This window comes from Sesamum indicum, linkage group LG1 (genome assembly GCF_026168435.1).
Source record: "Sesamum indicum cultivar Baizhima isolate 11 linkage group LG1, ASM2616843v1, whole genome shotgun sequence".
Lineage (NCBI taxonomy): Eukaryota > Viridiplantae > Streptophyta > Magnoliopsida > Lamiales > Pedaliaceae > Sesamum > Sesamum indicum.
The window spans coordinates 18,284,989-18,309,796 of record NC_142657.1 but is presented as its reverse complement, the minus strand read 5'-3'; the positions used below and the strand labels follow the sequence as shown (position 1 = coordinate 18,309,796).

General features: G+C 31.9%; 2 protein-coding genes across 5 annotated transcripts; both read right to left on the bottom strand.

Moving 5' to 3' along the window:
- Positions 1 to 1,353: 1,353 nt before the first annotated feature.
- Positions 1,354 to 4,712, bottom strand: WOX1 (WUSCHEL related homeobox 1). The gene is made up of 4 exons (XM_011085944.3): positions 3,992 to 4,712; positions 3,504 to 3,815; positions 3,205 to 3,281; positions 1,354 to 2,091 (listed from the first exon to the last, which is right to left on the bottom strand). The coding sequence occupies exons 1-4, from the start codon at positions 4,176 to 4,178 to the stop codon at positions 1,612 to 1,614; spliced, it is 1,056 nt and encodes a 351-aa protein (XP_011084246.1). The 5' UTR covers positions 4,179 to 4,712; the 3' UTR covers positions 1,354 to 1,611.
- Positions 4,713 to 9,776: 5,064 nt separating this feature from the next.
- On the bottom strand, positions 9,777 to 16,582 carry LOC105166538 (phosphoethanolamine N-methyltransferase). Of its 4 annotated transcripts, none has more exons than XM_088882062.1 (12): positions 16,355 to 16,582; positions 15,996 to 16,111; positions 13,530 to 13,667; positions 13,294 to 13,431; positions 12,997 to 13,140; positions 12,463 to 12,573; positions 12,109 to 12,250; positions 11,452 to 11,732; positions 10,741 to 10,902; positions 10,351 to 10,404; positions 10,184 to 10,258; positions 9,777 to 10,093 (listed from the first exon to the last, which is right to left on the bottom strand). In XM_088882062.1, the coding sequence occupies exons 1-12, from the start codon at positions 16,422 to 16,424 to the stop codon at positions 9,995 to 9,997; spliced, it is 1,530 nt and encodes a 509-aa protein (XP_088738188.1). In that variant the 5' UTR covers positions 16,425 to 16,582; the 3' UTR covers positions 9,777 to 9,994. The 4 variants fall into 4 exon arrangements, with proteins under 4 accessions (XP_088738188.1, XP_011084235.1, XP_011084227.1 ...); XM_011085933.3 differs by having other exon boundaries at positions 16,225 to 16,386; XM_011085925.3 differs by lacking the exon at positions 16,355 to 16,582 and having other exon boundaries at positions 15,996 to 16,136.
- Positions 16,583 to 24,808: the final 8,226 nt, after the last annotated feature.

Genomic DNA, 24,808 nt, shown 5'->3' with positions numbered 1-24,808 from the left:
ATAAATAATCATGCAGAACTTGATTGAACCTGGTGTACGTTTGCAATTGTTCATCGAAAAGTTGTGACGGCCTTTGAAAATCGGAACAAGCCACTGTTGCAAAAGTTGTGCCGCCCCAAATTGTTCAATTGAAATTATCTTTGTCCTTCTTTTGTTTTGCTTGTCGGAAATCCCCATCGAAAATCACAATAGAAAACCACAATAACGTTGCAAAATTTGTCGCAATCATAATTGCAAATCATGTATTTAATGTTCGTCAAAACATGAGGTCTTGCGATGAATATAAGTGCCTGTTGCAAATACTTGCGAGGGGTTGTTTATTCTGTTGCAAGCCCTTGCAGATTATCCAGTCTCTTGCCGTCCAAAAGCCCACCATAAAACTTGAGTTGTATCCAATTTATTTAAAAATCCATCAAATAATAGTGCTTTTTCCCTGATAGTATTTAGGGCAAAATGTTTTTTTTAGTTCTATAAAATATGGACAGAATTTGTTCTGTACCATAATTTTGATTGGTGTCACTTTTAGTCGCATAAAACTCATAATCACGTATGTTTAGTTTCAAAAAGTCACTAGTGTTGTGGTTTAGGACTAAAAAGACATTGTAATTTTTGGGACTAAAAAAACCCAAAGTTACATTTTTGGAACTAAAAAGATGTTTTGTGGGACTAAAAGCATCAACTGTCATAATTGTGATACAAAAAAAAATTCTACCCTTATTTTATGGGACTAAAAGAACATTTTGCTCTAATATTTAGGTAGCCATACTATCATCTTAATCTCTAATTATGTTATATAAGCTATTCGAGTTCAGACACCACTAATATAAATTGGAGTTAAACCAAGCCAAGTATCAGTTGATGATCTATATTAACATCTGGGTTCCTATAATTTTATTTTTTATTGGAACATTCTAAAATAATTTATTCTTTCAATATGAAATAAATGTCTTCCTTTTAAATTAAAGGGACCCTCTACGTTAAAGTTATAAATTATTTTTTTCAGAAAAGAAGTCCAAATTAGTATTTAAGGACGACACAATGTAAAATTTTAATTTTCCATTCTAACTGAAAACTTCATATTGAATCAAAATAAAATTTAAAGGAAAAAAAGCAGGAAGGAATGTCTTCTCACATTAATCTAATATATATATATATATATATATAGATAAATAAAACGTATTTATATTCTATAAATGTGTTCACACACACACACACACACACAGCTCGAATTCAGATTTTGCAATTTGCATTCAATGTGAAGCTTTCAAATTAAATTCCATATTTGGACTTTCTGGGAACTCATCTGATCCTCTCTCTCTCTCTCTCTACTTCTGAGGAACCATAGAAGTCTACTTCTGTCAAAATAGAGCTTTCCATAAACATAGCATAAATGCATTACAATCTTTTCCACATTCCCAGCTTCTGAAAATCGCACCCGAAATGACAAAACCTTGGAAGAAATCAACCCATCGAAAATCCAAACACAAAGCCATCACATATCATTTCACTACATCGATTAATTGCTGATAGCTAAGTGAAATTTCATATATATATATATATATATAAAATTCATCCATGCTTGGATGCATGCATGCATTCACCCTCTATTCATCAGTTCTTTAATGGAAGGAATTCGAAGAATTGCTGAGGAGTAACATGACTATATCCACCACCTGAATCCTCCTCCTCCTCCTCCTCCTCCTCTTCCACAGCACATAAGTCGTGGTTCTGCCGGCGCTGGGGGCCGCCGCTGGACTCAAGAGGAAACAATTCAAGAGTTTGTGCCTCGTCTCCGCCGGCGCGGTGGTCAAGATTAGGGTAGGGTTGGAGAAAGAGGTTGATGAAATCTTGTTGGTGCGGCGGCGGCGGCGGCAGCTTTGTTGTTGTTGAAGGAATAGTAGTAGTAGAAGGGACAGTAGGGGCAGAAGAGGGGTTTATTAGGTTGGTGGTGGGAGATGAAGAACAAGACAAACAACGCATTATTTGCCACGTGGCATTCCTCCTCTGCTGTGGAAATTCTGCGTCGAACTGTACCCATCCATCTGCTTTACATTCTGCTTTTGCTGTCCCCATTTGCTTACATACAGTTTTCTGATAATTAAATGCATGCAAACAGCTACAAATTAATAACCAATTGAATTTCATCCTAGAACAAATTATATATATATATATAATTACATTAAATAGTACATATTTTTTAAAAAATTTCCCTGAAAATATTTATATATATATTTATATAATATTTAAATTGAATAAGTTTGAATGATTTATTTTAAATTTATATATATACATGTGAAAAAGGGTGAAATGGTCTTTTAAGTTTAGATGAATACATATACTGTAAGTGCCCATATTTGCAAAATGTAATGAATAGCACAAGCCCCAAAAACCCTAGCAATGTTTCATAACAATAGCAGCCCCGACAGAAAGGAAGGTAAGCAGCTTTTGGACCCTTTTCATTTCCCAACAAACAAAGCTTTTGATGCTTCTTCTTCCCCTCCTTTTAAAAGGTTGTTTTTTTTTTCTAACCTGAAATCTAATACTTATGTAATCATGTCCTAATTATCATCTGATTAATTATTACTCATTCTACCCAACTCATACAATTTCTTTTACTTTCTTTTAAGCTCTATAAGCCACACCCTTCTTTCCTCCCTCCAAGAATATTTATGAGCGCACACACGCAAATATATATATATATATATATATATTATTCAGTTTGATGAACATGGAGTTTTAGATCAAACTTCAAGAAAGCATTTTTTTCTAAATATTTATACTTTTTTATTAAATGTAAGGGAGTTAGAATAACTAATTTTGATTAGTAAAATATATAATTAAATAAATATAATACAAAAAAATTAAAATTATACAAACACATTGAATATGCTGCCATTGCTAGGCTTTTTTTCTTTTTATAATTAATGAGGGTCAAATAATTTAACTACTATATATGTCCAACTATATTAATCTTTTAGCCAAAAAAAAAAAGAATTCCTACTTCAAGAAACAAAGTCCCATCTTGAAAAACATTAAAAGAAAGCAATTTAAGATCATTGTAAGATTTTGAAAAGACTGATGTAGTGATGTTGTTTCAAAATCTAAGTCACAGAAAAGGGAGAGAAGGGTGGGTGGGGGGTGGGGGGGCTCCTGTCCTTGCGGAAACATGAAGAAAGACAAAGGTGAAAGCAAAAAAAACTGAACCTCTGCAATTGTACTAGAGTTTGTAGGAGATGCCCAGTTCTTAGTCTGTTCAACTTCAAATGCTGTCCTATTTGCTCCTGTACACACACACACACAGACAAAACAAAAAGAAATCAACTTTACAACTCAAGAAATAACCGGAATTACAACTCAAGAATCATACATTCCTCCTTTTGTAGCTTTCGTACATTTTTACCGACCCGAAAAACATACAATAATGTACTCATGTGAGGGTAAAAAAATGGTTCTTGCTAACTGCAATTATATGTGTTTTTAACTGATGATGATGTTTCAATTACCTGATGTTTCTCTCTTTTCGCCATTTTCGGTGTGATTATTGTTATGGGGTTGTTCATCGGAGAGAGATTCGAGCTGGCGACGGCGTTTCTGGCGTTCTCTAGCCTTGTGATTCTGAAACCAGTAGAACACGTTCTTGCCCTCAATCTTGCCGTATCGCCTCAGCTGTGCGGTAATGTGCTGGATTTGCTCGGCCGAGGGAGTTCGAGTGCCCCTCCGGTACAATTCTTCAAGGGTTTGAAGCTGTTCAGGAGTCGGGTTCCAGCGCGAACTAACCACAACCTGTTGTGTGCTCCTGTTTGGCTCCGCCATTGCTGCTCCAACGAGTAATTAACATCAATCCCGTCATAATATTCATTTCATGTACATATATATATATATAATCAAAGCGTTTCCATGAATCATCATATCAAGAGAGGTGGGTGCATATATATATATATATATATATATATGTTAAATTAATAGATCAACGAAATCAATGATGACTTGCCAAGATGGTGGTTGAAAGCAAGAAGATGATCAGTGCCGTGGATACGAGTTAAACAAGGCGGGGTTGTGGAGGTGGTGGCGGCGGCAGCGGCTGGTCTCGGCATGAGGGGGCGGAGCTTCCTGCCGGAAAATGGATCTTGCATGCTATTGAACTCTGCCCCATCATTGTATCCCATCATCCACATCATCTGATAGCTTAGGGAACAAACACGAACTCTATTCTGCTCTTTCAGGGCCTTAGGGTTTCAAGGGGAATAATATGAAAGAGATCAAGTGTTTGTTTGCAGTAAAAGGAGAAGATAGACTTATCGTTGGAGATAAAGATCTTATTTTCCTAGTGGGAGGTGTGTTTTTTGCCTTCTGAGGTTGAAATAATGGCTTCAACTGAAGTTTCTAAGAAGGGAAAGAGAGCAAGGAATCTAGCTAGGATGGATGAATGGATGGTACGTAGTAATTAATAAAAGAGATTTAGATGGTTGGTATTGAACAAAAATACATGATATATACAAATAGTAGTAGTGCTTCTCAAGTCTTGATGATAATCTCAAATTTAAAAGGGTTTGAGTTAATGTAGCAAAAAATGCATAGTAGAGAATGAGTATGCAAATTGCAAATGATGAGTTTGAGAGAAAGAGATGGAGAAAAATGGAGACAGATAGAGAAAGGGCAAGAAAGAAGGAATAGGGTGTTGGTTGAAATTGAAACAAGGTGAGGTTGACTGGGGTTATACAAGTTAAGAGGGGGGGGAGGGGGGGGGGCAAGAGGCAGTCACAAATCACAAGTATTTGGACTTTTTACAGAGAGGGGGGCGGTTGATTAGAGGAGGGAAAGAATATGAAGTGAAGGGAAAAAAAGAAAAAAAGAAGGGGAAGGGGAGGAAAGGCGTGGAATTCTGGGAGGGGTGGGGGTGGGGGTGGGGGTGTTGGAGAGTTATCGGTAGACGTGAAGGGAGAGGGACGTGACGATGATGAGGGTTATCATAAGCCTCATCACCTTCTTACAGCCTCATTTATTGTTCTTCTGCCTGTCTCGTGCCTTTCACACTTATTCTCAATCCGAACTGCCCCTCCTCCCCTATTCTCTCTCTTTTCTACCCTTTTCTTTGTCTCTCTCTACCAACACCATTTCCTCTCCCTACTCACACTAAAATACCACCTTCCTCACGCTATATGCTCTCATTTATAGGAAACTTTTATAGTATTCAACTTCCACAATGGAGATAAGATTTTTGTCTAAATGAGTGCTACTTTGCTCTAATATTTTGATTAAACATTACATTGGTGTTCAATTTTTGTTTGACTTTCTCTTCCTGCTAATTTTCGTAAGTTATATTCCTTTATTCTTAGAAAAGTACTTAAGCTTAAGAGACTAACAAATTTGATAACCTTTATGCATTTTAAGAAGTAAAGACTCATGGAACTTATTATCTATTAAAATGAGGCCAAATTGTATTTGCTGTCGTATATGTTTGGATCTGTTATTTTAAGGATTCTTACCACAAGAATAATAAATTATAACTCATAATTAAATAAATTTTAGTAATCACAGAACTTCAATCACTGGAGTTTTATAATTCGTCGGAAATGATTATAGTAGATGAAATTAGGGTTTTCTAAATTGAATTTTCGTTGTTGCAGCATCTAATCACCTAACCTCTGGCGACATAAATGAAGAATAAATTAGGAGGTGATTTTTTAAGAACTACAACTATAAAAAACTGACAATTAGATACCCATAACTCAACCCCATCTATTATTAGTTTTCCTCATCAAGAAGAGATGACAGATAATTAAGGCATTGTGATGTGCCAGTTCAATTTAGCCTATACTAGTGGTTAATATACTATAACAAAAGTGATCAATACCAATAAAAAAAAATAACGTCGAATTAATTAGTAAATTTTTATTATTAATTTATATTATTTAATATAATGAATTTACTTACTAATGGATTTAGCAAAGAAAATATTTTTGTTATCAAATTTAGCAATAAATTATTTAAAATACATATTAAATAATATAGATTAGCAACAAAAGTTTTATTTATTAATTAGTTTGACGTTGATTTTACCATCAAAATTTTTCGTAATTATTGAACTATTTTCTTGTAGTGATATTTAAGGTTATTTTGATTTAGCTTTTGGGTTTTAGGAAATTAGATGTTTTAATTAATTAAATTTTTTTATTTGTTGACCAACAACACTTTTTCATAGTCCACCAGATGTTATTTGTTTTCTTTTACCTTTGGAGCTTTAGGATATTATATTTAAATCAATCGTAGAACACATTTGATTTAATTTCTTAAAATTATCATGCATGTCTGCATATGAACTATATTATCTCATTTCTTTCGACTGCCACTATAAAAAATGTAATATTTAACTATGGTAATTAGTCATGATTAAAAATAAAATAGCCGCAATAAATAGTCATTGACCATGACCATGTAATGATTGTTGGCCGTGGTATCTGCGCGGGTGGTTAAAACACTTGTCATGGCTCTTAGCCATGACAAATAATGACAAATAACTTTTTCTTGGTGGAAAAAATCTATGTTTTGCATTGGTTTTATTTAACTGTGGTCAATAAAAATTATTTAACGTAATTTTTTTTTACTTCATAGCTATTAAAATTATAGTCAATAGTCATTTTTTTTCAAGTGCGAGACTAATTTTTTGGATTAATTTTAGTAATGAGATAAAAAAATGGAAAACATGTATTCCTGGTACAAGCTAAATAAGATCCAGGGATGTAAACAAATTTAATTAAATTGTTTGTTTGTTTGTTCTTTTTGTTTCAAAAGATATTCCAAAAATTGATGGAGGAACGTTTCTGGCAGCAGCCTCCAGATACTGCCTCATCAATCGGGAGTGGCCCATAGCAACAATAAGAGAGTTGTGGGTAGAGGCTCTAGCGGGCGAAAGAGGGGTTAGGGGTGTTTGGCGTGGCCTCCGTGGCACATACATTGCAGGTCGCCCGCGCTAAGACCTCCAGCGCGCTCTCGACAACCGCCGGCCCGTCTCAAGACACCAGTCTCAAAAACATTGCGCACATTAAGAACACCCTCATCATGTGTTGTTGCACATGGGCTCCCCACCCCCTAGTAGTCGACCAGCAACCTGACCTCCAGCCCCAGCAGTCAACACTTGCTCGATTGATCAGCACAGGCGCTGGGAAGGATGCTAACATTAGATTAGGATTTTTATTTTTCTTTTTTCTTTTTTATATTTTAATTTGATATTGTAATGATTAGATTTTTCAATTTATTTATAATAATTGATCCTCTTCTAATTTCTTTTAGTCTTTTAAATTTAACTGCAAATAATTATTTATTACGAATATTAATACAATAAATAAAAATATTTTTTAAAAATAAATGATCTAAATTATTTCCGATGGTGCATACCGTTGGAAAACTTTGTTCCAAAAATACTGTCGGAACAAAAGTTCAAACAGACTTTTTCAACGGCAACCATAAAAAATAATTCATTGGAAAATATGCCACAAAGTTTGCCACAATTCAATCGAAGGAGCACTGTTGCAATAACTCAATACATGAAATTTTCTTTTTTAAAAAAGAAAACATCAGAAAAAAATTTCGTACAAACTTTTGAATGGCAACCATCAAAACAATTCATCACAAATTTGCCACGTCCCGTCGGAGGATCACCGCGGCAATAACTCCATACAAAAAGTTTTTCAAAATACCATCGAAAGTTAAATAAAAAATCCGTTACAAATTTCATCAAAAGTCGTCATTCTTTTGGACAATGTAATTTCTAATGACTTTTTTAGTTTGTTGGAAATATTTCGAATGAATCTACATTTCCGTCCAAAATCATTTCTTATAATTATGGGGTTCGTAGCAACTAAGCCATTTCTGTTGGAACCTATTTTGTAGTGCATATTATTTACATTTATTTGAATCATTATTGAATTTTTATATTTATCTTTGGATTTGATTTTGTTACTATCAAATTGAATGAATTTTAATTGAATCGAATAAAGCTTGATATTCAAACTTAAAAAAGCTATTCCAATATTAAATTTAGAGTTTGGGTGTTGGAAGTGAAGCGAATGTTGAGTAATATAATTAATATATTGAAGGTGAGTACAATTCCCAAGGGCAAAGGGTTATTTTGGGTGGATATGTTCCTATTTATGTATTATTACATAACAGTCGTCCCACTGTCCAGTCAACATATACATTATGGTTGTAGTAGTTTGTTTGTTTCATGCCCATATTATTATTATTATTATTATTATTATTATTGTCCTTTACCTTCACATATATATATATATATATATGTATATATGATGCAATAATATAACACCTTTACGTGCTATCACAATTACTGTGTCCTCCCTTTTGGAATCTTCTCTGCATCCATTCTCATGTCATCCCTTACATTCAATCTCTCTTCATATGATTTCCCACCCCCCCCCCCCCACACACAACATATTTGTGTATATATATGTATTTATCACTCATAATATACAAGGTAAATTACAACGAGTTCTTTTAAAATTTGATACAATTACAAAGATCCCTTCATTATTTGCAAAATTACAAACAATTCATGATACTTGATAAAATTATGTAATTTTTTGATAAAAATTTAGAATTGTCAATTTTGTTTTTAATGTATTTTTTAAAAGTTAAAAAATATAAAATATTGGACGAGGTGAATAGAAAATTTTGAAAAAACTATAAGAAAATCCACTTAGTCCAAAAAATTATAAAATTTTAAAAAATATGTAAAATTATAATTCATATCCATAAGGTCATTTTAGTCAGTTTACCATAAAATGGATAGAAACCTAACGGGCGTAGTTAAAATTAAGGGGATACTTGTATGTATAATGATGTCAAATTTTAAGGGATCTTGTTGTAATTTAATATAATTAATATATATATGTTGTATTTGTACATATACTCATTATGATGAAATGATTTATATGTAAAAAAGAAAAGAAGTTTGAATGTGTGTGTGTGTATATATATAGAGAGAGAGAGAGATGGGAGGGGGGGGGGGGGGGTTGTTGTAATTTCTTGAATTTAGTGTAGGTCCGTCGCATTCAAGTTGAAGGTGGCTGTACGTAGTTGCAGAATTGGTTAAGTAGCATGTTGTAGGGCAAACAGGTCTGCCCACAAATGTTAGGTTTGCTGTATACGGATTAGGTAAACTCTATTTTTATCTTTCAATTACTTCTCTTCTATCCATTCCCATCTCAAACATTTTAACTTTTTTATTCTGTGTGCAAAATCATTTCTTTACAAATATTTTTTTTATCTATCTAAATAAGATATATATTTCCATATATTTTTTTGGCTGGTTAGTTGCCTGTGCTGTTTCATCGAAAAAATAATTAGTGAGACATATATAATAACAATCTAACAATGATAAATTAATTGTTATAACTATATTGTAATGTCTTAGATGCGCCACTAATTATCTGAAGTTGTAATTTTATACAATAATAATAATTATATAATAACAACATCAAAATAGTTGTCTTCTTAAAAGAAAAAAAAAAACTATCGTTTAATATTTTATTATAGTGATTTCCTCAAATGCGATTATTTTGCTAAGCAAGATTGAGTATTACCCAGAAGCAAAAAAGGACATTGATTAAGGAATTAAATTGAGATAAAAGAAATTAAGAGGAAAAAAGTACATAAAGTTGTATTCCCTACATTATTAATAAATAGGGTTTAAAAATTATGGTAAGTTATAACAATTATGTAAAAACTTGGAAACAAGATGACAATCAGGATGCACCATGTAAGAAGACAAGTTAAATATATATATAGATAAACAGCTGCTCATATCAAGATACAAACACATCCGACAACTCATCCTCATGGATCCAACAGATTACCATAGAAACCCCATCGTTGCCCAACTGTTAACAGTCGATTTTATTGTACCCAAGCCTATTATTAACTTAAAAAACATACATAAAAGAGCTACAGGTAGAAGACATCGCAATTTTGGAAGATTTCACTTTTTCTGGGCAATAAACAAACCCCACCTCTGCTCGCCAGATGAACTCCTCACAAGCTTAGCTTTCCAGCCTCCAACTATGTCGTTATAGTCTTCCTGCACAAGAGATCAAACAAAAGAGACGCTAAAAAATTAGTAAGATTAAAGAAGAAGATGAGAAATGATAAACGAAGAAAATCGCCATACCTCAGAGAAGTCCCTTATGAATGTTTCCTTATCTTTCTCTACTGCATCCAATTCCTTCTCCAGAACTTTTATGAACTGGAAAACGTACAAAAAGAGCAACAATTTTAGTTGTGTTCTCAGTGTAATAAATTTGTAACTCTATAAGAAAGAAGTAGGCTGACGAGCACCTGTTCAGTTCGATCCTCAGCAATGACCTCAGCAAAGCCAGCATCGCGAAGCATCTATAAACACATGAAGACAGAAATAAATAAGGACGGACCGGAATATGGTTGTTAACACAATATCATAATTCTTGTACATGCTGAGAACGTCAACGTGCCAGGATATTATCACGCAATACAAAACAAATACGTTACAAGATGTTCAGAAGTTCTTAAAAATTATCTTGGTGCATGATATTGACAAATAATTCAATATTATCAAATTTTATGGATATATACATACTTGATAATAATAGCTATTATTGGATATTCAGATTGGTTTTGGCCGATATATCTGATACCAGCCTTTACTTTGAAATATGGTTGACAATAAAGAGCTGCATGTTAAAGATATACCTGGCCATAAGTGTCTACATCGTGTAGATCATAGCCCCTTTGCTTAATATACCCTGCAAATTCAGCAGATGGGGTTCCAGAACTTCTGCAGTAGTCACTTATGAGGACTTTGCCTCCCGGCTTCAACCACCTGTAGAATGATCTAAACAGTGCGGGTTTGTCCTGAAAATAAAACCAAATTGTGCATATTAGAAGATTTAGAAGAACAAGGTAAGTAAGATAACAATGTTTATGACGATACCTTTCTCAATATAGCGGTTCAAGACAATTGTAATTATTCAAATATTAAAGATGTTACAAAGCCAAATTTCCTAAAAGAAGACGACAGTTGTAGACGGCTATGTTAGGAAGATGTATCATTCTATGTTGATGGATAACTTTGACACTGCTTCAGTTCCAGTAATTATGGATGAGCAGAAATTCATAACAAGACATTTAATAAATACATTAAAAGTTTATAGTTTATGACTAGCTACCAAGAGAAAGTTAAAGTTCGATGAGAAGTGGAAGAACCAACTCAAAATATAGACAGATTAGATTCCCTCATTAAGTCTTAATGTCTCCATAAATCAAACCTAGAAAAGGAAATGCCAAAAAGCTTATAAATATATGACAGGGAACAGATGAAAAGAGGGGTCCAACATTCAGCCCTGGAATCTTTTAATTGTACAGGACAAACTAGGTTGTGCAAATTTTTAAGTAGAAACTCACTTGAATGTGGAGAATAGTATCACGACTGTAGATGACATCAAATGTGCCATCAGGGTATTCTTTCTTGGTACAATCGGCAACCTCAAACTCAACAGCACACTTGAGACCAATTGCACGCTCAAGTGCAAAAGAAATCATATTGATGGAGAGATCAATTCCAACAACATGAACATCATACTTGTCGGCCATGTAGAAATCACCTCCTCCAATGCCACACCCGACATCTAGGACTTTCTGGCCAGGCTGAAGGTCCAGTTTAGCTACAAATTCCTTAGTTGTATCTGGACATATCAAAAGATGAGTGTTAGAAAACATTAGAAGAAATTATGATTTGTGAAGGAAGGATAATAACAACTCGGTCTAGGACAATTTGGCAGGAAATTTTCATCAGGATATAATCGAAAGATCCAAGATTTGCTCCTCAGACCTTAGATGTTCAAAAAGAACATGATCATGCAATGTTACATGGTAAAGCACTAGTGCATAAATCAGTTGATGTCATCAATCACGTTTTGTCAATGTTACACAGAATAATGGCATCTTAGGATGTTGCATTAATGTTATATTGGTCAATATTCTTAGATTCTATCATCCAAACAATTATTGTTCAATAAATGCTAAAAGGATGGAAGGTAAATTGCAGCCACGAAAACATACCGATCCCTCCGGTGCTCACATATCCCTCTCCAAAGACGCGCTCATACCGCAATATGCCATTGCTTTTGTATTGGACTGTGTCCAAAAACTTCTGAAACCCCCTGTCATCATCTGACCTGACTTTTTGCCAAAGCCAGCAAATCTGACCAACACAAATAGGACAAATACTAAACAGGATATATTTTTATTTTCATTTATTTCTTCAATTAAGTGGATTTCTATATTTGGAGCAATTCTAATTAAGGTTGTTTGTACGGAGTGCAATCAACACATGGCAGAAATTCTAGCATCCAATAGCAGTGCAAATGTATTAAAAGAATCATCCCTGTGACAAAAAGTCATGAGTAAAAATACCTGATTCTGATTCTTTTTGTTTCTTACATAAGCTCCAATGCACTTGCAACTAATAAGGGCAAGTTCAAATGAGTTTCCAGAATTGTCATACAAATGACATTCTTTAAACACCTGCAAGTTGGAATTTAGGAATCATACTCAACATGCTGACTCAGAAATCAAATGAATCATCAGAATTGAGCAGATATTAAATCCCTATTATAATTAGAATTCACAACCACTATTACAGTGCATATATATAGAAATTATGAATAGATGGCTGCAAGTGCTGGTGAACTATTTGGCGAAAGTAGACATAACATTTATAAACAAAAAATGCTACTTATAGTTGATCTTTTGGGTATCGAGATGCAAAAAGGTCAAATTGCTGCTTTTCTGCCCATTCTTGGTTAACTAGAAAATTTCATATATGTTTTTGCCAACAGAACCATGCATGAGAACAAAAAATTTGATCCCATTAATCGTTATAGAAGTTTATCAAGACATAATTGCTGCACGCCATGAAACAAGGGGAATATATTATAAGGCTAGAACCTTGGTATAAAATCTCGGTTCACGGTAATGTGTAGGGTTACTCTTTCTCTTGTGGTCGCCAGACTGATGGAAGCATGATTCTCTGAAAAATATGTAACCACCAACTTTTAACCATCTGACCATTCTCTCCACGAGATTCTCAACCTGGAGAACAATTGGAAAAATATATATTGGTTATCCTATGTAAAAAAATTGCTTCTCAAGAAAAATTAGAACAGAACACAAATTCACATGAAAATCTAATAGAAAAAATCAAAAAGCAGCTGGTCACTAACAAATGGAGATGATGAATTCTACCTCTTCATCAGAGAGATACATCAATAGCCAGTTCGAAAATATCAAGTCTAAGGATCCTTCAGAAAAATTCAAGTCTCGGGACGTCACATCAGCACACAGAAATTTGACATTTTTATGATGTCCATTGATGGTTTCATTCTGCAGAACAAAGGTCACATGATTATAATTCACAAAACTACCAGATAACATATTAAAGAAGACCATAGAAGATAAATGTCTCAGAGTAGGCAATGAACCTTCTTTATCACGGTTTCAATGAAATCCAGAGCAATAAGTTGCCCAGATTTTTTAGCTAATTCACCAGTGAAACGCCCAATACCAGCTCCCAATTCCAGAATTGATTTCCCTTCATATGGTGGAAGCAGAGACAGCACCTGTGCAGATTTATCAGACATAAAAGTAGAAGATATTAGGGTGTCCATTATCATAGAAATTGCATGACCACACAATAATTGACTCGAAAACATGACATATTCAATACGAGAAGTAGAAAAGAGGGGAAGAAGATAAACATAATATCACATAGAAGGTAATATCTTTAACACTTACATATGGAGAAACTGTAAGAAACTGAATAATTAAGATCTCTGGAAAAGCTAAGAGATACAACACAACTTTTTGGTTTACTTGATGTAAGGTTCTAAAAGTACCAGGAGAATATTTTCCTTTCTTTTACAGTTCGAAGTGGGCATAAGGAAATCCCCAAGCCAAAATTTTAGAATCATCAAAATTGCTAAGCACTTGAACCTCAAAGGTTCAATATCCTTGACAAGAAAGGAGCCACTTTTGGAGTAAAATGACTGGTCATGCCCTCAGCAAAAAGGCAAGAAAATGCAATCACTCCGAATCAGTTTCAGTTCCTCTGTTTAGATTGCAATTATAATATCATTCAACAACATAAGAGACAACATCCTAAGAGCAGATAGCAAACATGATTGTGGCTTTATGCTGGGAAACCAGATATCTTATCATTCATTTCACAGCATAAGCATGACGTCACAAGTTTTTCCAACATTGGTTCTGTAATAACTAGGCGAATGCTCATTATAAGTTAATGGAGAAGCCATAGCGCTCAACTAATGGGCCAAGTAAGTCCATTCAGGGTAATACATCTTTATGCTAATGGTTAGCATAATTACAAAATTCACTCATTAGAGTAACAATTACATCCATACCCGTGAGGATCCCCAATCCCCTTCTATTAGGATTAGGAAAAAAAGTGGTGTGCTCTTCCATATTTGCCCTTCCACAGGCATAGATGAGATCTGACCATTTTCTGGACCAAGATGCATTTTTTGCTTAAATGTAAGCCCTATTATAAATAAGTGATGCGTGGGGTATATTTGTAGTATCTTATCAATATTTCGATTGATGTAAAGCAATCATTCATATGTTATTGAATTTAAATATAATGCCTCAAATTGACATTCACTAATATATAATATTTAATTAAAAATATATATATAATATATAGAACAAAAAATATAAAATCTGCATTTATTCTCATATATTATATATATGAATAATGCTTTGTCTTTGTTTCTTGAGGGGGTGGGGGGCAGTTGTTACGGCTGGTGATGGCTGGGGGCTGGTTCATATATATTTATTTTGATATATCACAAATATATATACATATTTTTTATGAATATGTGAAAAGAAAACTAATTCTTTTACATTTATTTTTATTTTATATAAAAGTATATGTGTATATTTACTGTTGTCAATAACTTAAAATGCGGACCTTTGTTTTACGTCAATCACTATATGACGATTGAAAATATTACAAAAACACCCCTTGTCCTTTTTTCTTCATTTCAAGTTCCCCTGTCAAATAAATCGACTTTTATACCCAAAGGCCATTTTCAGCATTAAATATTTAACACTCTTTTATTTATTTGGCTAGAGCTTCCAAAGGCATTAATTTTTCAATAATTCGCAATTGGATGTGTAAAGTTCTATATACTCGGGGATGTGATGTAATTTTTACTCTACGGAAGAGGTAATTATAATAAAGCTAAACCTCGTGAACTGTGATGTAGTTTATCGTCCATTTTATAGATATTCACAAGATACAATGAAAATGACACTGAAAGCTAGCAATGGGTTTTTTTGTAATATTTTCAATCGTCGTATAGCGACTGACGTAAAACAAAGGTTCGCATTTTAATACACGTAGTATAATTAAACCAATGATATTTTATGCAAACTTACATTACTACATCAAATCCAAATTAAATAATGATAACGAAATTCTCAAACAATTCACTCTTTAGATGTATAGCAACAAACAGGTAAGACCAGATAGAACATTATGCTAAATGGTAAAAACAATACATCCCTTATGCAAATAGTTTTGACCAGGATTGTGCCTGAAGAAACGAAGAATCTCGCATAACGGATGATTTGTATTTGTAGTGTGATTGTGACACAGCAACAATTATGACAAGTACTATGTGATTGATTAAGCAAACGCAAAAAGGAAACTTGGAATCCTGTCTTAATCCATGACTATCACATTCAAAAAAGTTATATTAAGCATCGAGAACAGAAGTTTCTTACGCATCCAACACAATCGACAGATGAATAAAATAGTGAATAAAATAAATATAACAGAAAACACTGCAGCATCCATGTAACAAACTTATCATGCGCACTCAAAGTAAAGAACGCCAAACGAAAGCTTGAACCTTTCAAGATTATACCTCAGGCCTCTCTTCTTTGTCAAGATCAGATGCTTTGGAATCAAGCATCATGGCTTCCAGTGTCAGGTCCACAGAATGCTCAATCCAGTAACTCTTTTGAACCTCACGCTCTTGCTCTACAAAATCAAATCCAGATGCCATTTTTTATTTTTTCTCATTCAAAAACTATCAAAAATAATTTATTCACCAAAACCAGTATTTAAACCCAAAAATCTTGAATTTAGTGAACCTTGAATAGCAGCCATTGCAGTTGAAACACAGATGAATTGTTCTGCTTATCCGGGCCTCTAAGAAAGATGGAATTCAAGGGATAAAAAGGAAGGTAAATTGGGAAATTGAGGGAACGAGAAACTAACAACCCTCAATGGCGATTCGGGATCTTGTAAAAGTCCTGGACCTTCGATTGTAGGATCTACCCTTTTGCTGCATGAGCTGTGGTTTAATGGTTAAGGATGGAGGGGTATTTATAGGGCAAAATTGTGGAAAAAAATCAAGAAATTTCAGAAAAAAAGGAAAAGGAAAAAATGTATATGTTGTGGCGAGGGAGTGGGAGAGGGAGGAGGAAGAGAGTCTGGTTGTAGAGGGGGAAGCGGGGAGGCGAGAGAGAGAGAGAGAGTGGGGTATGATGAATCATGAATCGTGAATCTGAGTGCGCCAATGGCCCAGTTCCACGTGAACCCACTCAAGATTCTTCCTACTCCCTACAATCCTATTCTAATGTACGTAACCCCAATTATTTCTTTTCATAAAAGGTTACAAACGCCATAATATAAAGGTCCATACCACACTTTCTAAAAATTATTAAAACAAAAGTTACCTATACACCGATATTGCACTTTGCTCCCTTAACTTTTTATTTTTGTGGACGACACTTCCCCTTTATCAAATGTTGTATTGAATCCCCTAATCCTCATTTCGCTACAATATTTTGTTGGAAATTCTGAAATATTTTTCATTATGGGCTAAAATACATTTTATCCCCTGTGTTTTGTCGAAAAAGTTAAAATTGCTTATATATTTTTTAAATAGGCTAAAATCCCCCTATGTTTTGTAAAAATCAATAAAAAACACCCCTTTCTTTAGAAGGTGCATTACACACGACTTATAATTTTTATAATTGTTAAAACTGAAAATTAAAAATTATAGTTGATAAATTTAAAATTATTTTTAATTAACTAAAATATATATTTAATTAATATAATTATTTAAAATTATTTTAATTAATTAAAATATATACTTAATCAAGTATTTTACATTGTAAAAGAAGTCGTCTCTACAAAGATAAAGGAAAACAAGTGAGATCATTCCATGTAGTAGAACAAGGAGAAAATATAAGGTAAGACAATGAGTAGAATCACTTAAGGTCCCTCTAAAGGGCATTAGCTAGGTTGTACAAGTCTTGGTTGAGGGCCTGAGGCGGATATTGAGTATAGGAATCAAAAAATTCTGAATGTCAGGATTAAACTCTAAACATTATCTGACATAATGAGGCAAAGAATATAAGTGATCACGAATAGAATACATTGAGCTAGCTCAAGTACAAGTACAAGTTCTAGCTTTTACCTTAATGAACTGAGGGAGGTCGAAGTCTAAGCAATCCTTCTGGTGATCAATTAGATCTCAAGTTTTTACGGTTAATAAATGGAAAGTGAAAAAATTTGAGTGGTAAAATCCGATTTATATCAGATAACCTTCTTGAGGTTGGAGTACATCTAACAATGAAAATTATCTCATACTAACAACACCGATTGATAGGAAAAGGGGACGAGTATACTTGTCCTAGTATGAATAAATTCCCACTAAGAGAATAGGGAAAGTAGCACTACGGGTTATTCATAAAACTTCTTAAAATGATAAAACTTTACTTAAAAATAAATAAAAAAAGTTTAAAATACGATAAAGGTCTATTCATTTTTTAATCTGATTGGGTCAAACATAGCCCAACCAGCACGAATTGAAAGCCATTGATCTTATAGGAATCAAATTCCTCTAAAACTGCCATATAGATCCATATGAGTCATGACAGGATGAACAGTGATTAAATACCAACTATCATTTATCCATTGGGATAAGCATTTATTATGATTTTTATTATGCTCTTCAATCTTTCTTCCTATATCTCGAGCAAATATTATTTTAAATATTCGAGGATTGTTGCATGAGATGATCCAACAAGCCTAACATGAATTTGTATTCTCAAGACTCATTTCTTGTCCAATTTGAGCATGCAACAACCTCTTGTAGTGTGACCCCGGACAATTTGAGGACCTATCCTGAAGACGACCTCAACCCATCAATATGATGATGATACATGTTATAATGATATGCATGATTACGCAGTTACATATTATATTTTTTAAAAATATTGTATAAGAGAGTATTATATTTTTATAAGCTTTTTAAAATGTATTATAACTTGTTTCAGATGTTAAAAAGTTATTGGAAGAAGTTTATATTCTGCAAAAATAAGATGATAATTTCAAGTAAAGCTCCTTACACTACAAGAAAATAAAATATCAAAGATGAAAATTAGAAATGATAATTTTTTCGTCTCTCTATTTTCCATAGCTAATAGAATCAAATATAGAGAAGAAAGTAATTTTGTTTGCATTATAAATTAAATTTTAAGTCAAAGATAGATTGCCAGTTTAGATAGTACGGAAATTAATACTATATAAATTGAGAAGGAATTACAATTACAGATGGATTTACAGAGGAAAACTATTTTCCTTTTATCAATAGAATTAGAGACAGGTTTATTGACAGAATTAGAGACGGTACTTCCGTTTCTTGAATCGGAGACAAAAAAAATTTCCATCCTAAAATTGGCCATTGGATCTTTAATTACGGGTCGAGGACGGATTTTCTATCCGCAAGTTTTGATTTTCCAGACGAAATAATTAATTGAAAACAGAAGGATCCTACTATTAATTTGTATTCAAAATTATTTATTATTTGATATATATATATATATAGAGAGAGAGAGAGAGAGATGTTATCAATTTTGTGAAAGTATGACACCCCTTAACTTGGCACTAAAAGTATATGTAAGTTAAAAGTTTTCAAGACCCTCCAAACTTGTACAAAAGCTTCCTCTTTATTTCAAAGTTCTAACGGTTTTTTTCTTTTTTTTCTTTTTTTTTTTTGGAGAAAAAGGCTACTAGAAAAATGATATGTAATAGAGATTACAAAATCTATTGTTTCATTACAAATGTAAAAGGGCGGTTTCTGATGGTCTCAAGGAGAGGATTTGGACGAAATTTAGGCAAAAGTACCTTTGGAGGCAAAAGTCAATTTTCTCATCCAACAAATATCAGAAGATAGGATTTATTGGATGACATTCATTTGCAAACTTAGGTATTATTTTCATGCTTAAAATAGCATAAGAAATAGAAAATCCCTTATCCTCAAAATGGAAAATATCAATAAGATGCAGACGTTATTGGTCTTGATTTTAAGTCAGGCTAATTAGATCCAAATAAAAAAGAGTTTACTTGAATTTCATGTTCGGTTCCACTTATGTTGGTTTAGGTTCTTACTTATAAGTCCCAGACCGTTAGACGAACTGATCACGGGGTACTTGCGTTTACGGGTAAGAATAACATTAGACAGATTTCAATCATAGTCTTACGATGTTTTAAGTTAATTAGGTCGATGAGATTAGTAAATATCGTAAAAGAAAATATATTTAACATTTAGGAGCTATGTATCCAGAGTATTGGTTGAAGTGTAAGGCCAACGTGAACCATTGCTTCAAATATGATCGGATGGTTATAGAGATACTTGCTATCAATAGGTTGGTATGCTATGATCCTCCTTAGATAATAACAACAATAGGAGGCTGGGTTTCCCCACTCGAGTAAAAACTATGCAGATTTTTGAAATATTATGATAATATTTAGAGATATTTTAATTGTTTTGTATAGTTTGGAGTGGTCCCCACATCAAATTCTGCAATATTTTCTTCATGAGGATGTTGGTTGTTATAATCACTAGGAGAGAAATACCTGAAATTTTTTCTCAATAATATTGCGTTTGGTTTGATAAATATAAAATTAGGGATTCCAAATACTCTAAATTTGTTTGGATAATCTTGAGATTAGAAATTTTTTCATAAATCTTGGATTCTCATATTGAACTATGGTCTATAAAATATTAATTAATTTTAAATCTTTTTAATATAAAATCATTGAAAATTCTTCCCATCTAAATATAGTGTTTAGGGATAGGGCTTAAAATTAGAAACAAAATTGTGGTTATTATTGAAATGATGTGATGTTGCATTTTAGAAATAAAAACAAAAAAGTGTACATCAATGTACAACAAAATTGTCAACAACTCATTACTTTATCCATGTTTTTTAGAATTCGTACTCTCAACCTAAATAATGATTTGTTTCAAGCAATAATTAGCAATATAATTTGTATGCGTGTGAGCAATTAAATTAACCCCCAAAAAGAAAAAGAATTTCTAGATATACAAATTTAATATTGATAATTAATATATATTAATTATTTGATAATTAAAATTTATAATGTAAATATATTGAATTCATAAAAAAATTAAAATTGAGAAGGGAAGTATAGAATATGTTGAATAATAGATGGAACAGAAATGGAGGGTATATTGAGGCAATGGGAAGTCTCTGTCAAGCAAAGCATTGCACTGTTCAAGAAGAGATTCTTGTAAGGTACGTAGTAGTGTAGTAATAATAGACAAAAATCGCATTGGATCCATCAAACCCTCTTTTCTCTCACCCTTGCACTCATTGGAAAGGCCAATTCCTGTTGTAATAATCACTTCTCATTTTGTCATACAAATTAATTATAACAAATTATTTTTAAAATTAAACACTACTAAATAATTTAAAATAAAAGTTGAAGCTGTAGTTTTTGAAAAATTAATTTTATATTTATTATTTTATCGCTGAATTGTAAAAATTAGTATGAAGTTGCTTATAGTTGTTAGCTTAAATTAATTTAATGTAAACAATTCGAAAGTAGATACTGTAAGACAAAAACACTCTTCTTAACTGATAGGTGTTTATTTTTAGCATCGGTAAACCCTCTTTGTATCTCTATATTTAATAAATATTTTTACAGCAAACTACTCTTATACATCTTCACACTTTATACGTAATGAAGTATATTTTCATCGTTATAAGAATAGTTTAGTTATAAAAGATTTGTTTGACTTGCAACAAACCAGTGACAAGTCAATTTAGGATAAATATCTATTTTAATCTTTTTTTTTTTACTAATATCAACAAATTTAGTAAATTTACAGGAGTACAAGATGTAAGTTTTCAAACTACATGAAATTTACGTATAACTACACCAAATATGTGGAGATGGGAGTGTAATTATCCTTTGATATTATAACATATTTTAACAATTAATTTTAATACAAACATTCATTTTCAGTGTCCCTCTCTTTCTTTTTATTGTTTTTTTTTTTTCCTGAATTTTGCTTATTAAAATTTTCAGATACAACAGAATTATTCTGATTGAGATGAAAAATATTGAAGCAATGAATGGAGTCGTTGGGCAATTACAGGGGGACCATTATAAAGATATTTATTCTTAATAAGTATTTAAAAATATATATAATTATTTTATAATCTCAATCATTACTCAACTAATGATTCCCAGTAGTTATAACCCCACCCGCCATTAACTATTATTAAATTAAAAAATAAAAAATAATTATAGAGTACCAAACCATATGAGGTCCAATGTAATTTAGTCAAAAGAAATCAAGAATTGGTACCTCATAAAAAGTAGTACTATTCTATTATTTCTGGTACGAAATGCAATCTAGTTGAGATATTGTTGTCTATGATATATAGACCCAGACAAAGAAAGTAAAGAGATGAATCAACAATAATTTCATTAACTTGTCGACATTTTCTTTTTTCCTCTTTCCTTACAAAAAATAAGAATTCAGATGCAGCACTCCACAAATCTACATCTGCAACTGTGCGATAGTTAGCATCTCCACAAACTCATTATGCACAATCATAACCTCTATAGCTCACTTCATAGACGCATTATGGATGATTGCACTTCTGCCTCTGCAACACTGATAAGACACTCTACAAAATCATCAACAAAAAATGTGACTGCAGACTTTTTTTACTCAAGAAACCCAATCCCTACTCAAACTCCACAAACTCCACAACAAGAAACACACTCCACAAACTCAAAAAGAATAATTATGTTGATGCCTATGCGGTATTCAATATCCTCATAGTCGATTGACAATCGTCAAGAACTAAAATTGAACCATGTACAAATTAATACATAAATAATATATATACTCTCAAGAAATGCCTTGACAATAGTTTAAATTTATGATATAAATATAAATAACATTCAATTTTAAATCACTATACCACAAAAGACATAAGCGACATAAAAGTTTGAGAATCTGATTGCCCCTATAAGCGGGACAAAACTGAATAATTGAAAGCCAATAGCATGTGATAATATTAGATTCCAATGGTCCCAATTCAGTAAAATAAGCAAAATATCCTGCTAAAGTTTTGAAGCAATCATAGATTGAGACTACTAATTTTAAGACATTATTATAAGTGTAAGGTTTCTGGTTTGGAAACCCTTTCAGACTTTATTAACATAAAAATAACGGCTAATTCATCAGTCGATTAGTGATACTTATATTGAATTTGTTGTTAATCAGGTTTTTTATCACTACACAAAGCATAATATCAATGACAATATATCATAATTGTCATTAAAAATAGAGTTAAATACATTTTGCACCCTTAAACTATGTATTTTGTTTTGTTTACAACCCTAAAATATGAAGGTTAACAAAAACACCCCTGACAAAATAATTCGGTATTCATAAGACAAAGTTGTCTTTCTCACTTACCCCTATATATTTTATTTATTTCCTAAAATATATTTTATTAAAATATCCTCCTCCAAACTATTTTTAGAGTTCAAAATTTTAGTCATATTTTATTTTATAAATAATATTTATAATTTACAATTATTTATAAATTATGGAACACAAAAAATATTTACAACATCAATACATGCAAATATATTTTACAAAGTAAATAAATTATATTAAAAATTTGATTATAGAAAAAGTATGTGATATAACTTATAAATTTTTATTCAATTACGTGTCCACATAATAAAAATATATCATATCATTACTTAAAAACATATAGAACATTATATTATAGATTTGCATATTTTACAGTATATATATATTTGGTGTAATATTTTAAATTTGTATTGATAATTTATTTTTTTAAAAATTCAATATATATAACAGCACAAGCAATATTTATGTAAATTTTTTACTCGTTATGTAAAAAATATAAAAATTATAAATCTATGGAGTTTGTATACATTCCATTTCATTTGGTTCGTACGATTAGACATGATAAAATTATTTTAAATGAAATCGGCTCGTTTTAAAATGAATATTAAAATTAGGGGCATTTATAATTTTTTTTAAAAAATATATATTTGTAATTATATAAAAAAACCCTTCGGGGAAATGGTTTTGATGAAAGACAAAGATCCACACACATGCACACGCACACACGCGCTCTGCTTATGTATATATATATATATATATATATTATCTACAAAAATGTTGAAAGAAAAGCATTATAGTTATGGATATAGATACAAAAACAAAAATCAACCCCCAGGAAAAATATATCAGAGTATGTGCAACATTGGACTAATATTTTAATTACAATCACAAAAGGAGGACAAAAACTGAATAATTCAGACCAATTTGCAATAATATTAATTTGTCTGGCTATCACGCTAACTATTTACGAGGCGCGTGTCTGGGTAGGGAATGCGTCGTGTCTCGTATATATATATAGAGAGAGTACATGTCATCATTCAAAATCTGGTACAACCAATTTAGTACCACCACGTTGCGCTTCTAGTATTATTATTTGTGTGTAAGAGATTAGGACGCTACCAAGTAGCACCCCACAACCACTATGTTTTTATATTTTTATTTCAGTTTTTAGTCCTCTCAAAATACAAAAAAAAAATCAGTTTTTATTGAAAAACATATATATATAAATTTTATATAAAAATGTCATTATGTTGCAATGGAAAATAAAAAAAATAAAAAATAAAAAAAGAAAGAAACAAGAGCATGTGTAATATTTTAGTGATAAGGGGTAGAATTGAGAAACTGCCAAATTCCTTCATTCATATTTTATAAAATGTCATTACCTCATATATTATAGTTTACTTTGAAAATTTTCAGAAAAAACTATAAAACCATATATAAAGTACATGTCATTACATTGCTCCATAAAAATAAGAGATATAACTAATTTGAAAAAATAAGTTTTAAATCATCTACTACTCAGCTTTGCATAAAAATCCAATCTTAAATGATATAAACATTTTTCTTGTGTTTTATCTAATCAATTGATATTGAATTTTTCGATGCCAAGCAGATTATAATATGGTTATAAAACAACACTCAGCTCTGTTTTTTCAACTCTCTTTTAAATCTCAATTTTTCAAGGATTTTAATGACATTTATTTTGTATATGATCGAGTTGATTTTGAAAATTTTGTGGAATTAACATAAAATTTATGACATTTCATGAAATACTAATCAAGTAATCCCTCCTTCTTTCCTATCCACCCCTATTTTAATAACAATTGTATATATAATTTTTGTTACTAATAATTATATTATCAAAAAATTAAAATTATTATCACCTAATATACATAGTCGGTAAAAACTTTTAAATTATAGCTTAATGTTTTGTTAGTAAATTGCCTTTTGTGGTA

Excerpts from the sequence above, each read along its gene's own strand:
- WOX1 (XM_011085944.3), bottom strand. The coding sequence starts at position 4,178 with ATGATGTGGATGATGGGATACAATGATGGGGCAGAGTTCAATAGCATG. Across the intron at positions 3,816-3,991 it reads TGCTTTCAACCACCATCTTG|CAATGGCGGAGCCAAACAGG; the intron begins GCAAGTCATCAT and ends TCGTTGGAGCAG. Across the intron at positions 3,282-3,503 it reads CGAAAAGAGAGAAACATCAG|GAGCAAATAGGACAGCATTT; the intron begins GTAATTGAAACA and ends GTGTGTGTACAG.
- LOC105166538 (XM_088882062.1), bottom strand. The coding sequence starts at position 16,424 with ATGCAGCAAAAGGGTAGATCCTACAATCGAAGGTCCAGGACTTTTACA. Across the intron at positions 13,141-13,293 it reads TGTATCTCTCTGATGAAGAG|GTTGAGAATCTCGTGGAGAG; the intron begins GTAGAATTCATC and ends ATTGTTCTCCAG. Across the intron at positions 10,094-10,183 it reads TCATAAGGGACTTCTCTGAG|GAAGACTATAACGACATAGT; the intron begins GTATGGCGATTT and ends TCTCTTGTGCAG.